The sequence below is a fragment of the Canis aureus genome, chromosome 27, assembly GCF_053574225.1.
Source record: "Canis aureus isolate CA01 chromosome 27, VMU_Caureus_v.1.0, whole genome shotgun sequence".
In the NCBI taxonomy this organism is placed as follows: Eukaryota; Metazoa; Chordata; class Mammalia; order Carnivora; family Canidae; genus Canis; species Canis aureus.
The window spans coordinates 35,191,628-35,206,282 of NC_135637.1; the positions used below are offsets into that span (position 1 = coordinate 35,191,628).

The 14,655-nt window shown below is 50.5% G+C and overlaps 2 protein-coding genes across 4 annotated transcripts; one reads left to right on the forward strand and one right to left on the reverse strand.

Annotated features, from left to right (window-relative positions):
- Positions 1–216: 216 nt before the first annotated feature.
- MRPL40 (mitochondrial ribosomal protein L40) lies at positions 217–4,665 on the forward strand. Of its 2 annotated transcripts, none has more exons than XM_077874691.1 (4): positions 217–352; positions 1,238–1,321; positions 2,852–3,010; positions 4,225–4,665. In XM_077874691.1, exons 2-4 carry the CDS (start codon positions 1,263–1,265, stop codon positions 4,547–4,549), a joined length of 543 nt encoding a protein of 180 aa, XP_077730817.1. In that variant the 5' UTR covers positions 217–352; positions 1,238–1,262; the 3' UTR covers positions 4,550–4,665. The 2 variants fall into 2 exon arrangements, with proteins under 2 accessions (XP_077730817.1, XP_077730816.1); XM_077874690.1 differs by lacking the exon at positions 217–352 and adding an exon at positions 780–945.
- Positions 4,666–7,960: 3,295 nt separating this feature from the next.
- C27H22orf39 (chromosome 27 C22orf39 homolog) lies at positions 7,961–14,603 on the reverse strand. Of its 2 annotated transcripts, XM_077874694.1 has the most exons (3): positions 12,067–12,224; positions 11,777–11,944; positions 7,961–9,037 (listed from the first exon to the last, which is right to left on the reverse strand). In XM_077874694.1, exons 1-3 carry the CDS (start codon positions 12,088–12,090, stop codon positions 8,909–8,911), a joined length of 321 nt encoding a protein of 106 aa, XP_077730820.1. In that variant the 5' UTR covers positions 12,091–12,224; the 3' UTR covers positions 7,961–8,908. The 2 variants fall into 2 exon arrangements, with proteins under 2 accessions (XP_077730820.1, XP_077730819.1); XM_077874693.1 differs by lacking the exon at positions 11,777–11,944 and having other exon boundaries at positions 8,897–9,037; positions 12,067–14,603.
- Between the last annotated feature and the right edge of the window lie 52 nt (positions 14,604–14,655).

Sequence of the window (14,655 nt, forward strand, 5' to 3'; positions counted from 1 at the left end):
GCCGCCACAGCCGCATCCCCTGCGCCGCTCCTCCTCCGGCGGCTCCCGGGCAACGCCGGAAGTCACGGCGCGCACCTGCCAAATCGCCCCGGCGGGAAACCGCTCCCCGCGCGGACGGGGCCGCCCGGGCTCCTCCACGGGCCGGGGCACAGCGGGGCGGCTCCGCTGGGGGCGCGTCCCGGGCGCGGCCGCCGCCAAAGGGGGAGCTAGGAGGACTGCCGGCGAGCGGCGCCTCGAGCGGCGGCCTGGGCCGGCGGGGTCAGGCGGGGTCGGGACGGCGCGGACGGCCTCTCCCCAGCTCCACCTCGCCGGTTCCCAGTCCTACTCCTGAGCTAGCTTCCGTCATTCATCGGTACGCGTTTATTGGGCGTCTCGCGAGGGCCGGGCCACGTGCCGGAGCTGGACGCTGTGCCTGCGGGGACCGCGGCCCTGGGCTCGGACAGACGTGGGGGGATGAGCAAGCCCCGGGGGTGGGGGTCACGGGGGAGGCCGAGACGAGCGCGCTTATGGAAGATCGGGGCCGTTTTCACAGACGTGGGCACCTGGACCCAGAAGGACGCCCGCCCGGCCACTCCGGCTGCACTGCGGGGCCCTGGCCCTGGCCCTGGCGGGGACGCCACCGACCGGCCGGAACCACGGCCGGCGGGGTCCTGCTCTCGGCCGCCGGCAGGAAGCGGAGGGAGGGCGCCGCGGGAGGTCGGAGGCGCTCGGGGCGTGACGCGCGCCGCCGGGACGTGCGGGGCGGGGCCACGTCGGGGGCGGGGCGGGTTCCGCCCCCGGAACGCGCGAACGCGGGCAGACAGCGAGGCCGGAGCTTTGCGCGGGGCGCTGCGGGCCGGACCGCCAAGGGGCGCGCGCCCGGAAGCGACCTGTGGAGAGCGGCGGAGGGGCCATGGCCGTCGCGGCCCTGGGAGCTTCCGCTCGTGCTCTGCGCTCGCGGAGCGGGTGAGTGCGGCCCCCAGCGGGGTCGCGAGGCCCCTCGCCTGCGCTCTCGCCGGACGCCTCGACCACTTTATCTAAGAGGGGAGCTGGCGCTGTCCGCTTGCGCCCTGGCGAGCAGGGACCCTGCCCGAGGGCTCTCGAGGGGGCGGGAAGTTTTGGGAGGGCTCCCACGTTGACCTTGTCACATCCAGCGGTGACCAGGGCGCCAGGTCTTGGGGGGGTAGCATAATTGCTTCCTCTTTTCCTGTGTAGTGAGGAGAATCGGGTATTTATTATATCTTCCTGTGTCCTTCAGGCTTTTGGGCCCTTGGCAGACACAGATGAGAGAGACTCACCAGCGAGCTGCGTTACTGTCCTTCTGGGAGCTCATTCCCATGAGGTAAAGGGCCCTGGGCCTGACCTCTTCGGGGGCCTGGGGCGGGGGTCAGCGGGAGACCCATGTGCGTGTGCACAGAACAAACAACACCCCTGCACGTTGGATTTGCAGAATTAATTGCCAGGAAAGTTTCTTTTTTTTTTTTTAATTTTTATTTATTTATGATAGTAACACAGAGAGAAAGAGAGAGAGGCAGAGACACAGGCAGAGGGAGAAGCAGGCTCCATGCACCGGGAGCCCAATATGGGATTCGATCCCGGGTCTCCAGGATCGCGCCCTGGGCAAAGGCAGGCGCCAAACCGCTGCGCCACCCAGGGATCCCGCCAGGGAAGTTTCTTGTGTAAATTCAGATGGATACTTTTCTGTCTTTCAGCATTCTGTATGTGGAGTGCTGCTGCTTGTAGTCAGAAAACAAAACAAAAAAATAAACGTAAAAATGGTTTAAATAAAAATTAGTTTTAAAGGGACTGTTGTATGATTTAGAGGACACAGCGTGGACTTGTGATTCCCTGGAGAGGTCGGCAGAGGCATAAGGATGAGATTTTCCACCTGGGAGGTCTGGATGCTTTCTTAGGGACTTGATTGACAAAGCTGAGTCTTGATGCTAGAGGATTTTTTTTTTTTTTTAAGATTTTGTTTATTTATTTGAGAGAGTAAGAGAGCACAGGTTGGGGGGGGCAGAAAGAGGGGGAGAAGCCAACTGGTGTTCAGCAGGGAGCCCACCTATAGCAGTGGGGCTGGATCCCAGGACTCCAGGATTATGACCTGAGCAGAAGGCAGACTCTTTTTTTTTTTTTTCTTTGAAAGATTTTATTTATTAATGAGACAGAGACAGAGGGAGAAGCAGGCCCCATGCAGGGAGCCCGATGCAGAACTCAATTCCAGGACCCCAGGATCACGCCCTCCGCCGAAGGCAGGTGCTGAGCCGCTGAGCCACTCGGGCTGCCCAGAAGAAGGCAGACTCTTAACCGGCTGAGCCACCCAGGTGCCCCTGAGGATTTACTCATTTTTAATAGTATGTTATTACCATAGAACATATGTTCCTGAGAGTACCTCAGACATCCTAGTGCTTTAGGACATGGAAATTTGTTAAGAAATCCTGAAAAGTCCACAGGGACATGCCAGTCACTTTCTTACACTAAGTCTTACTCAAATCACTTTTACAATCACAAATCTGTTTACAGTGTGAGTAATGATTTTCTAATTTGCCAGCTTGGTATTTCCAGTTTCCATTGCAACTCTAAGGCACCTTTGAACCCAATGCTCAAGATGAGTACGTATTCTTAATTTATATCCTGATGCCCCATGAAGTTTTCTGGCTCTTCTTGGGTTGACAGTGCTCACACAGTTCTCACAAGGACCCTGGGCTGGAGGCCATCTCCTTTTCACACTCAGCGTGTGAGGTTAGACCCATGCATAGTTCTTTTCCCAGAGGAGACCATAGTATGAGTTCCCGGCACTTCACCCAGTGAACATCTCAGGATGTTTGTGAGACTGAAGAGGAAAATGTCTAATGTTTGCTTTATCCGTTAGAGCAGAACCTCTACGAAAGAAGAAAAAGGTAGATCCTAAAAAAGATCAAGCAGTAAAGGACCGTTTGAAAAAAAGGATCAGACGACTGGAGAAAGCTAGCCAGGAGCTAATTCCCATTGAAGATTTTATTACACCTGTGAAGCTCTTGGATAAAACAAGGTAAGGGTCCTCTAGGGTTGAGGTTCTTGGGACAAAGAGTTCCATCACCTTCAGGCAGTTCTGTCTGCATTTCATGCCTGTGACAGGAAGAGGTGAGTGGGCATGGGCTGACTAGGTCCTAGTCTCTGTCTTGACTCTGTCTTGTGGGAGTTGGCAAAAAGCATTCCTGGGTGGTGCTTTTGAAAGGCTGAAATGGGGAAAAAAAAAAAAAAAAAACTCAGAAATAACTGTTTGATAAGCCAGTTCATATTGTTGCTTTTTTGCAAGATGAGTTTTGGCTGTGATTGAAGACTTGGGCCTGGGTCTGCAGCCACTGCCCCATCTTGGTGGTAGAAAACCCTTAGCCTCTAGCTTTTTTTTTTTTTTTTTTACGATTTTATTTATTTATTTCATGAGAGACACAGAGAGAGAGAGAGAGGGGCAGAGACACAGGCAGAGGGAGAAGCAGGCTCCATGCAGGAAGCCTGACATGGGACTCAATCCTGGGTCTTCAGGATCACACCCTGGGCTGAAGGCGGCGCTAAACTGCTGAGCCACCCAGGCTGCCCTTTAGCCTCTAGCTTTTTTTTTTTTAAGATTTTATTTATTTATTCATGAGAGACACTGAGAGAGAGAGACATAGGCAGAGGGAGAAGCAGGCTCCTCATAGAGAGCCCGACGTGGGACTCGATCCCAGGACCCCGGGATCATGACCTGAGCCAAAGGCAGATGCTCAACTGCTGAGCCACCCAGGTGCCCAGTCTCTAGCTTTAATATACTGATGCTCCTAGTTGGAATGTGTTTGTGTACAGGCTTTACAAGGTTGATGCCTTGCAAAAGGTGTGTATCACTTATAAAGTAGCACCTTGCCATACAGGTGGGACATGGCAGGTGCTTTTTGGTATTTTACAGCTGCCCTGGGCTTGGGTGTCCATTTTCATAACACCACTTTACATTTCCACAGTCACCTCTCACCAAAAGTAGTTTCAGCCTGGGATAGAGGAGGTGCTACCGGGTCTTCTTAGAACATCGCTGATTTTTGTGTCCACGTAAAGCAAATGACATTGGCTTCCAGCATCAGTTGCAGCTGCTACCACTTCAACATTCCATTCTTTGATTTGTCCCTAACTTCCACATTTTTCCTGAGTCACTTGGTCATAGGCAGTCTCCCAGACTACCTGGCCAGTGAGATCGGTTCTCCCTAACTTGACACCTTTGGATTTGTGTGTTCCAAGACAGCGGCCTAAGGTGGAGCTTTCCTTTGAGGAGAGTGAGCGGAGAGCTCTGCTTCTCAAGAAGTGGTCCCTGTACAAGCATCAAGAGCACGAGAAGGAGAGGGATGCCATCACATCTATGCTTGAGTCCCAGCAGGAAGCTCTGGAGGAGCTGAAACTCATATCCCCAGAGCTACATGAAGAGGCTACCAAGCGGGACCCCAATTTGTTCCCCTTTGAAAGAGAAGGGCCAGATTACACACCACCAATCTCCAGCTACCAGCCCCCTGAGGGCAGGTACCATGACATCACCAAGGTGTACACACAGGTGGAGTTTAAGAGGTAGAGCTGCAGGCACCTGTCTGCAGAACACAGTGCCCTTTCAAGCCAGAATAACCAGGGCACAGGCCTGCTTGTCACAGAATCAGGCATGCTGTGAATAAATATGTTTAATCAAGTGTCTCTGTCTTGTTAGAGTCAAAATTAGTTCACCTGAGGATTGATGGTGTTGAGAGATGCTGCCCTTGTCTGATACTGGGGACAGGATGACCAAGACTTCTACCGCTGCTCCCCATTTAAAAGGAAGATTCCAGTTGTGTGGGGCAGACACTACCAGCAAGAGACATAGAGTACGTCAAGGAGAGGTGAAGGATGTGCAGCCTGTGTGCTGTGTGTTGTCTGCATACCTGCCTGTGCAGACAGAAGAGGCAGGGCCTTCTCATTAGGCAAATGGAGTATGAGAGCTTCCTCGCATCTTTGGCAGGGCCAGCTTTGGGTTTTAAGCTGGGGAGGGAGGCTGAAGAGATTGGAACAAGCCTGGGACACACTACTTAATGTTGCTGTGTTCCCTAGGAGGGTGTGGCACCTGGTTCTTATTCAAGTGTTATTAGTATGGAATAGTAAATGTTTTAGTGTGTTGGGCTGCCAGAACAAAGTACCACAGACCCAGGGGCTGAAACAACAGCAATTTCTCAGTTCTGGAGGCCATAACTCCAAGGTGTTGGCAGGACTGGTTTCTCCTGAAGACTCTCTCCTTTGCTTATAGAGAGCTGCCTTCTCCCTGGGTCCTCAGGGTCATCCCTCTGTGCCTGTCTCATATAATAAGGGTACCAGTCATATTGGATTAGGACCCCATATGATGACCTCATTTTAAATTAACTACCTCTTTAAGTCACATTCAGAGGTTCTAGGGGATAGAGCTTCAACACAGGAATTTGGGGGGTGGGGTGGGGAACGACATAATTCAGCCCAGAATAGTAAAGGTCCAGTAAGCAAATACAGCCATTTCTCCTAATGACTTGAATTGCTCCCTCTGAAAGGCTTTAGGTTTTTCACTACCTTACTGTAGATAAACCAGGGAAACATTTCCTTGAGGAAAAATTCAGATTTTTTTATCTCCTTCCAAGGTGTTTTCCTGGTGTATGGTTCACTTATGGTTTAAAAACTTACCAAACGTTTTTACTGGAATAAAACACTGCCTAAGGATTCTAGGTTCTTTAGCTCTACCTGAGACAAACACTGAATCCAGCCACTTTTCGCAGCCTCACTGCTATGTCTGAGGTCCACACCATTGCCACCTTTTGCCCGTTCTGCAGCAGCCATGTGGGCACTTCCCGCTTTTAAGCTCCTCTGCACAGCAACCAGAGGGCTCCGTGGAACACAAGCCAGAGCAGGCATTAGGCTGTCTACCATCCCCATCCACCTTCCCCCGTCAGCACATGGCACTCAATTGTTCCTTGTGGCCTGTGTGCCCCTTCCTCTGCAAGGTTCAAGGCCTCTTCATCCAGGTTTGGGTTCAGATGCTGAGGCCTTCTCCACCTCCCTGCCATTGCAGGTGCTTTGTAGTAGTGTTTTATAACATGCATGTAGTTCCATGCATTAGGTTGTATCATCAATTCATGCATCACAGCCAGCAATTTTAACTTTATATTTTGAAGTAGTTAGATTCACAAGAGGTTGAAAATAAAGATGTAGGGAGGGGCTATGTGTGGATTTCCCAGCCTCCCCAAGTGTTAACATCTTACACACCAATACTGTCAGTACCCGGAGACTGACAGTTACAGGCCAGAATGTATCCCGGTTTCCCACTATGTCTACGCTCATCCGTGTGTATGTCTAGCACTACACAATTTCAGAACACATGCAACTCTATGAATCATGGTTCCATTACCACAGGATACCCCTTTGTACCCCTTTACAGCCACATCTACACCCCCTTTCCACCCCTAACCCTTGGTACCATTAACTATTCTCCCTATTATTACATCATCTTACCAATGTTACATCAATGGAACTAAGTCATTGCATCCATTTAAGATTTTTTAACTTGGAAAAAAGAAAAAGATTTTTTAACTTGGCATAATTTCCCTGAGTTTCACCTAAGTTGCTGCACGTATAGTGGTTTATTTTTGGTGGCATAGAACTGCAAATGTCATAGAAATGGAAATGTATCACACGCCATACGAAGGACTGTTCTGTGAAGCTTGTTTCAACCATACATGCAGTATATGAAGATTTGCCAGATAATTAAAACACTTATTATGGGTTTTGTGCAAAAAATTTAAGAGCTACTGCTCTATCTTCTCACTGCCCATTTTCTTCACAGCACTTATGATTATTTTAGACTTATTTAATGAAGTATAAATATTTACGTCTGTCCCCTAAACTCAACTGGAACTCTTCAAGGCAAGTTGCCCATTTCAAGACTGTAATCCCAGAGCAGCTGGCATGTAGCAGTTACCCAGATGTTGTGAAGGGTGAACACAGGAGCAGATGTAGGAACATTCTGTGCAGGGAGGATTATCTGTCCGTGTGGAACTCCTTGAACAGCAGAGAAGGAATATGACTTCCTAACAGAGCAGTTAGTGGTGGGCAGGCCCTGGCCCTAAACAAGGACGTAGAGTGTGGATCCCTTCAGGTGAGCCCCTCAGGACCGCTGTGCCAGCTGTGACTGCAGCCCCACCCAGGGACCCTAAGGGATCCTATGCAGATTGCAAATTCAAATGTCCCTTCCTGTGTTTCAGAGTGAAGAGAATGCTTGTAGATTCCCAGCAGCCTTACCTCTCTCCTTTGCTGGAAATGCTCCAGAAAGTAGCCACAGACACAAGGGAGATACCTTGGTTGACTGAGATATCAAGACATACACCCTGAGACAGGCTTTTTATACTCACCTCTGCTCCTGGCTCCTATGTGCACACCCCACCCCCACCACTCACAGGTACTCAGAGTTACAGGGAAGGACCACTGGGGACTTGTGTGCACACACCACCACCACTCAGGTACATACACATGGAGAGGCTTGGGGTCCTATCTGCAGATCCCCATCACTTACAGGGATGAGCAGTCGCAGACTCTTGGGGTAACACAAGAGAAGATGCACATGAGAGGGCAAAGTCTATTCTTTATTGTATGCCCTTCTGAATTGATGGGATTATTTTGCCCCAAAGAATGAGTTAAAAGATGTCTGACTCACTGCCTGTGGCCAGGTTGGGGCCCAGTTGTGAAGGAGGTACTAAAATCCTGTGAGGGAGCACAGCCAGCCTCACCCTCAACACCACATCATGGAGCCAGCTCTGCAGTCAAGAGATGCCAAAAAAAAATTTTTTTTAAGATCTTATTTATTCATGAGACAGAGAGAGAGAGGCAGACACACAGGCAGAGGGAGAAGCAGGCTCCATGCAGGAAGCCCAATGCGGGACCCAATCCTGGGACTCTGGGATCACACCCTGAGCCAAAGGCAGATGCTCAACCGCTGAGCCACCTAGGAATCCCACCAAATCGTTTTATTAGTGATTAAAAGGCCTCTTCAAGAATAGTGTTCTTGTTGGTTCATATGCATATATTTTAAAAACATCTACAAGTGTGTAAGTATACAAAATTCCAATACTACGAGCAGAACAGTGTCAGGTGCTGAATCTAAAATCTTAACTACTAAATTGTGGTTTAATTTTCAGCTTCTATTTGAAATCAAATGTGCCAAATGGTGTTAGCTATAATCTACATTTTCTATGTTAGATATAATCTACAAAACTGACCAAGGGAAATTTTAAAGCAAGAGACCAAAATTCCATGTGTTTTGGGTTTGGGTTTCTTAAACCAAGAGTCTATGAACGCTTTTAATGCGAGGTTGTATATTCTATAGCTGTATGCATTTTTTTTTGTATGAATTTCTTAAAACCCAGAGTCTTCAAGAGGTTCATCTCCTACAAGAAGAAACACCCCACCTGTGTCCGCAGAGGAACTTAGTGAGTGGGCTGTAGCTCCGTGTAAGCACCAGGGGCTGGCAATGCAGTCTCACCAAGCCAGCACCAGGGAGGGTGTTCACCACAGAACAACCATTGAGTTACTTCATTTGTGTGTCCACATGGGTCAGGGCTACCACTCGAGTTTACCTGAGAGGGCTGTTGTGCTCACGTGGGGGTAGCATGAACCAGCCTGACCCAGCTGCTCATTGGGATCCGCAATGGTGTTTGGCAGCCTGGAAGCTGTGCAGTGGGTGAAGTTGTCTGTCAGAGCCAGGCAGTGGCAGGGTGCCCTGAATGCAGGTCCGGGGTGGGCAAGTAGACCTGGAGACCTCAGGCTTCATGTTCTAAGCTGAGTGGAAACTCTCAGGGACCCACTAGGCTGCTTGGGCCGGTCACCATCCTTCAGGTCCTGCCACAGCCCCACTTGAAACAGATCAGAGGAAGCCATTCTGGAAAGCTCATCACTGGTCTTTCTCCTCCTGTGGTAGTGGGAGATGCCAGTCCGCAGGAGGGCTCTGCCTCAGGGTCCACACCAGGGCGTGCTTCCGTGTCGCCTGGACTCTGGCACGCTCACTCTCACAGAGGGACCGCTGTGCAAAGGAGACTCCAGTCACCTTGGGCTCCCATGGTCCTGTACCTCCCTCCTCCTTAGCACCCCCCACCCCCCAACAAGTCAAAGTGTATGGCACATACACTAATACATCTAATAAACCTTGGCGATTATGCTGTATTAAAATGCACAAATCGGGATCCCTGGGTGGCGCAGCGGTTTAGTGCCTGCCTTTGGCCCATGGCGCGATCCTGGAGACCCGGGATCGCATCCCACGTTGGGCTTCCGGTGCATGGAGCCTGCTTCTCCCTCTGCCTGTGTCTCTGCCCCCCGCCCCCCCCCCCCCGCCGTGTAACTATCATAAATAAATAAAAATTTAAAAAAATTATAAAATGCACAAATCTAGATCATTCTTTCTCTCAAGCTCCTGTGAAAAACTGTGTAGATCACCATAATTTGGGTAAATTTTAAAATTTCTTCTGGGCCTCAGGACTTGATGCCTTCAGTCGACCTAATCAGATTTACCTGCTGAGATCAGCATGGTGCTGAGCTAAGAAGAGAGAAGAGTCTGAAAGAGTGGCCACAGTGGGGAGGATGAGGCAAGAGACACGTGCGCAGGGAGCCCCAGACAGATGAGGAGGAATCCAGAGGAGAAAGAAAATAGGTGCCACTCAACTAGCTGGCTTTTTTTCTGCCATTCTCCTCCCAGAAGGAACACGGGACAGCACCTTATGAAAGGTGCACTTGGTAGGTGCCAGGCACTATGCTGGCCTTTTTATATATATAATTTCACCTCCTCTATCTAATCTGTCTTTCCTCAAGCTGTATTGTCTTAAACAGTGTTTTTGTTCTTATTTAAAAAGCAATCAAATGCAAAGAATATGAAAAATTTCCAAGACCTCTGTCCCTGTGGTGAAATTAAGTTTCCCCAACCCAACTGAGACCTAAATGTTAGGGCTACATGTTTTCCTGAAGATGGAATCACTTACTGGCTAGTGTACATCCTCCATTTTTTACTAAGCAACATACATACAGGTACCTTTCCCTGCCCAGATAGATTATTATCTATTTTTTTTAATGGCTATGTCATATCCCACTGGGTCGACGAAGTTATTTGGTTACATGTCTATTAGTGGCATCTAGGGTGCTTTCCGTTTTTGCACTATCACAAACAGTGAGGCAACAGATATTGTGAATTTTTTAACTGTGCACTATTACCCAGTTACTTCCCTAGGATGGGCTTTCGGAAGTAAAACCAGGCAGTCAAAAGGTATCCTTTTGACAGATAATCAGAACACGTAACACTCCACCAATACTGCATAAGTACCCCTGACTCTCCAGACCTTTATCAGCACTCTGACACTTCACTGGGCAGAAGCCATTTGTCAGTTGACCTTGTATACCAGGCCATTTGATTTTCTTTTTGAATGAATTCCTTTCTCATGACCTTTTCCCACTTTTCTATTCTGAAATCATCCCCATTTTCTTACCGATGTATGAGAGCTCTCTCTCTCTCAAAAAAATAATAATAATCTCTTGCTACACAAGTCCTTTCCCAATTTTTTGATTTCCACTTATAATGGACCTGTCATCATTTTCTTTTATATGGTAGCTTGGTTTCCACATGAGTTTGTTTCAATAATCACATACATTTAACCAGCCTCCAGTCCTGCTGGGGCCCGTTTTCCCTTCCCCATAAGCACTGCACCCTCAAGCTTCTCTTCATGTCTCCCCACCCACAATAGTTCCAAGGCACCACTGCCTATTCTAGACTGGAACGAAGGTGCCAGAAGGGCAGGGCTCTGTTCTCATTCCTGTATTTGTAAGACCACCCAACATGATAAATACTTGCTGAATGCTGAATGAATGGAAAACCAGACCCACCTCCTCACTGTCTCTTTGCCCCTCGGTAATACACTCTCCCACCCTGGCAGTCAGACTGATCTCTATCTGTCTTTCTATCTATATATTTTTTTAAGACTGGGAAGGGGGATAGGGAGGAGCAGAAGGAGGGAGGGAAAGACAGAGAGAGAGAGACAAGAGAATCCCAAGCAGGCTCCTCACAGCTGGATCCCACAACTTGGAGATGACAACCTGAGCCTTAAATCAAGAGTCAGTCCCCAGATGAATCACCCAGGCACTCCTCCACCCCTGTTTTAAGCAGGCTTCATACCCAGCCTGGCACCCAATAAGAGGCTTGAACTCATGAGCCAGAGATCAAGACCTGAGCTGATACCAAGAGTCAGATGCTTAACTGACTCAGGCACCCAGAACCCTCACACTAATCTTTTAAAGATATAAACCAAGTCATGCTTCTCAGCATACGTTTAGGCTGAATCTAAACACTTCATAAAGGCCCACCAGCTCCCTGGTACCTCTCCAGCCTCAACCCCTACCAGTCTACAGCCGACCCTCCTGCTCCAAGCACCCGGCTCTTTCTGCTCCTTAGATGTGTCCCGCCCTGGGTTGGTGAAGGCTGTTGAGGCTGGGACCAGCTGGCCATGTCCCAAAGGCCTCAGAAATACCACCTCCTGCGCAGGGCTGCCGACACTAACACTGTTAGGGGATCCCTCTTCTTTCTCCCCCAAACCACTCTACATTCTCCTCCTTTCTTCACTGTAAAGCCCTGTTGATAAACTGATTTTTGATATTTCTCAAAAGGAAGGAAGCACAAGCGGAGGAGGACCCAGGCCGACTCCTCTCCAGGGGCCGGGGGCCGGGGGCCTGACGGTGGGGAGGGCGCGGTCGGTGCCCCAGCGCCCCCCGGGCTCCCCCGCACCTGGGCCTCGGCGCTGCGGCGCTCCTCCCACTCCCGGCAGCTGGCCAGGTCCCGCCGCCACTGCTCGCAGGCGGGCCGCTCGCCGTGGACGTAGTAGTGGTGCAGGAGGTGTCCGGCGCTGCGGCAGAGCGTCCACTCGGCGCGGTAGGCCTCGCAGGGGCGCGGCGGCTGCGGCGACAGGGAGCTTGAGCCAGGGGCCCCGCACCGCCCCCGGGGACCCAGCCCCGCGCCCTCCTCGGGAGAGGCCTCGGGTCACGGGCTCTCCACACGCCCCGCGGCCCCGGACTTACCCGCCAACCGCCTGCGTCCGCCATGGCCCGCGCCTGCGGCACCCCGCCCCCAGCTCGCGGGCCGGGACTGGGGCAGCGCACCCTCGACTCCGCGCCTACCTCCTTGACGTCCGGCCGAGCAGCCAATAGCAGCCGGGGGCGGTGACACGCGGAGGCGGGGCCTGCGGGAGCCCGGGAGCGGGGCCCGGGCGGGCGGGGGCGTGTGCGGCGGTCCCGAGGTCCCAACGCCTGGCGTGCAGTCCGCCCGGTGCCTGGCGGGCTTCCCGGGCGGCACAGCCACGAAGTGAGCTCTTTCTGAAACCACGGAGTCCAGGCTTATTTTCAGGTTTACTAAATCTGCACAGATAGGGTTCATTTCCGTGAGCACACAATGAGCATCAACTCCACATGGCGAAGCTGCCGAGGCTGCGGCGCTGGCGGGGTGGAGGGTGGCCAGGCAGGACCAGTGGGAGTTGAGGCTCTAGGGCGCCGGATGATCTCCCGATGGAAGCCGGGCCTGTCAAAAGTGGAGGCCGGTGTGACCTGGGGTAGAGGACAGGGCAGTGCCAGCGTAGGGTGCCTCGCACGTCGGATTAGGAGTGAAGTTTTACTCCGAGGTATGGAAGACACCGAACATTTATAAACAGGACAGATGCACAAGAGGCAATAAAAGCAGAGGCTGGTGATCTGCAGAGTAGCCCTGCAATATCCATGCAGTGGTTCTCCGACTTCCACGAACTTAATTCCCTGTGGGGAGCCCCTTACAACTGCTGCTCGCCTGCCCCGGGACCGAGGCTGGGTTAGACGCCCTCGAGGTGGGGCAGAGGCTGCCGCTTTACCAGCGGTCCGGCCAAGCTGGCCACAGACCAAGCTTGGAGACGGGGAAGCCTGCAGACCAGGGTGCAGCACGGATAACCCAGAAGTTTGCTCTGGATGGCCCCTCCCCTCTGCTACCAGAAGCCCAACAGGGACTGCCCCTGGCCTAGGGAAGGAAGAGTGGCTCAAGCAAAGGATCAGGGGTGGTTTCATTGCATACACGTAGGTGTTGCTTAGGGAGGAAGACAAAAACCCAAGACCAGTCCGTGCCTTTCTGTAATATTCATTATGCATCAAATGACACATTAGCCAATGTGATCCTGCAAAAGGAGGCTGCCTACCCACCAAGGAGGGATTCTACCTCAGCTACTGAAAGAGACTCCTTAATGGAGGATCAGGGAAGTCATAGCAGTGCTTCATGCCTCTTGACACCCTGTCCATCATTAGTGACCTTTTGGGCCATAGCCTGGCCTAATCTGCGTGACCATCATATACTCTTGGACGTACGGGTAGACCCCGGACCACCATCCTGAAGGAAGCATCGTCTTGACTGTTGGAAGTTCCGTTAAGAGATGGACCCCTCTATCTCTAAGCAGGAGTCCTCCTCCAAGAGGAGACCCTGTTCAGGCTGACCATCCCCAATGCAGGGGTCAGAGCCTCATCTCTCCATATATTCTCCAAAAGCCCCCGGAAGAGCTCTTTTCTCTCTTTTTTTTAAAAGATTATTTATTTATTTATTTATTTATTTATTTATTTATTTATTTATTTGACACAGAGAGAGTGAGCGAGCACAAACAGGGGAGCAGCAGGCTCTCCACTGAGCCAAGGTGTCCGATGCAGGGTTTGATTCCAGGACCCCGGGATCATGCCCTGAGCCAAAGACAGACGTTTAACAAACTGAGCCACCCAGGTGCCCCGAGGAGCTCTTTTCTAATGGCAGGATGGAACAAGGGACACTTGCAAGCAAGTCTTCCTCCAGCTTCTGGTTGGTGGCCCAAACACCAACCCATGTTGATACCTTAATCAAACATTTAGAGGCAATCCAGGTTTAATCATTGCCTGTTTTTATTTGAAATTCTTGATGTAAAATTATTTTCAAGGAACAAAAGAGATTAAATTAACATGTCAAAAGATCTCACATTATAGAAAATGATCTGAGACCAAATTAATGCTAATAAAAAAGGCCAGCATAACCTTGGATAATTTAATACATTAAACCTGGGAGTGGGGGTAGGGAAGGAGAAAAGAGAAATGTATCTTTAGCACTTATTTTTTCTAATATTCATATTTGTGCTTCATCATGTTTACTGTAGATTAAGAAGCTAATTATTTCCATATAAAATCAAAATACAAGATGAAATGTATTCAGATCAGGAATCCACCTTCTGAAGAATGGTTCTTTTGGAAAAGAAAATTAATATGTAAAATAAAAATAGAAACAGCCTTCCATCTACACTTAAACGGCAGCCAGAGTAATGGGATAACTACTATTTATAGAGCACATATCTATTTAAGCCACTTTTTTCTAGGCCAGAGGCAACGCTCTAAGGCATTGACCTGGAAAAACAAAGGATAAGTGAAAAAAAGAGAAACCTCAAGTTAAAGTAATTCCATCCCCTCTGTTGGTTTTTTATCAGGAATTGGGGAACTCTGCTTTGGCTAAGGCAGTGGGAATACCCCTCAAGGGCTGAAAGCAAGAAGGGGCAAGGAGGAGGTTGCCTGTGGGACCTCAGAGTGAGATTTCTCCTTCCCAAAATCAACCACTAGGTCTGACTGTTCCGACTTCCAGGTCAC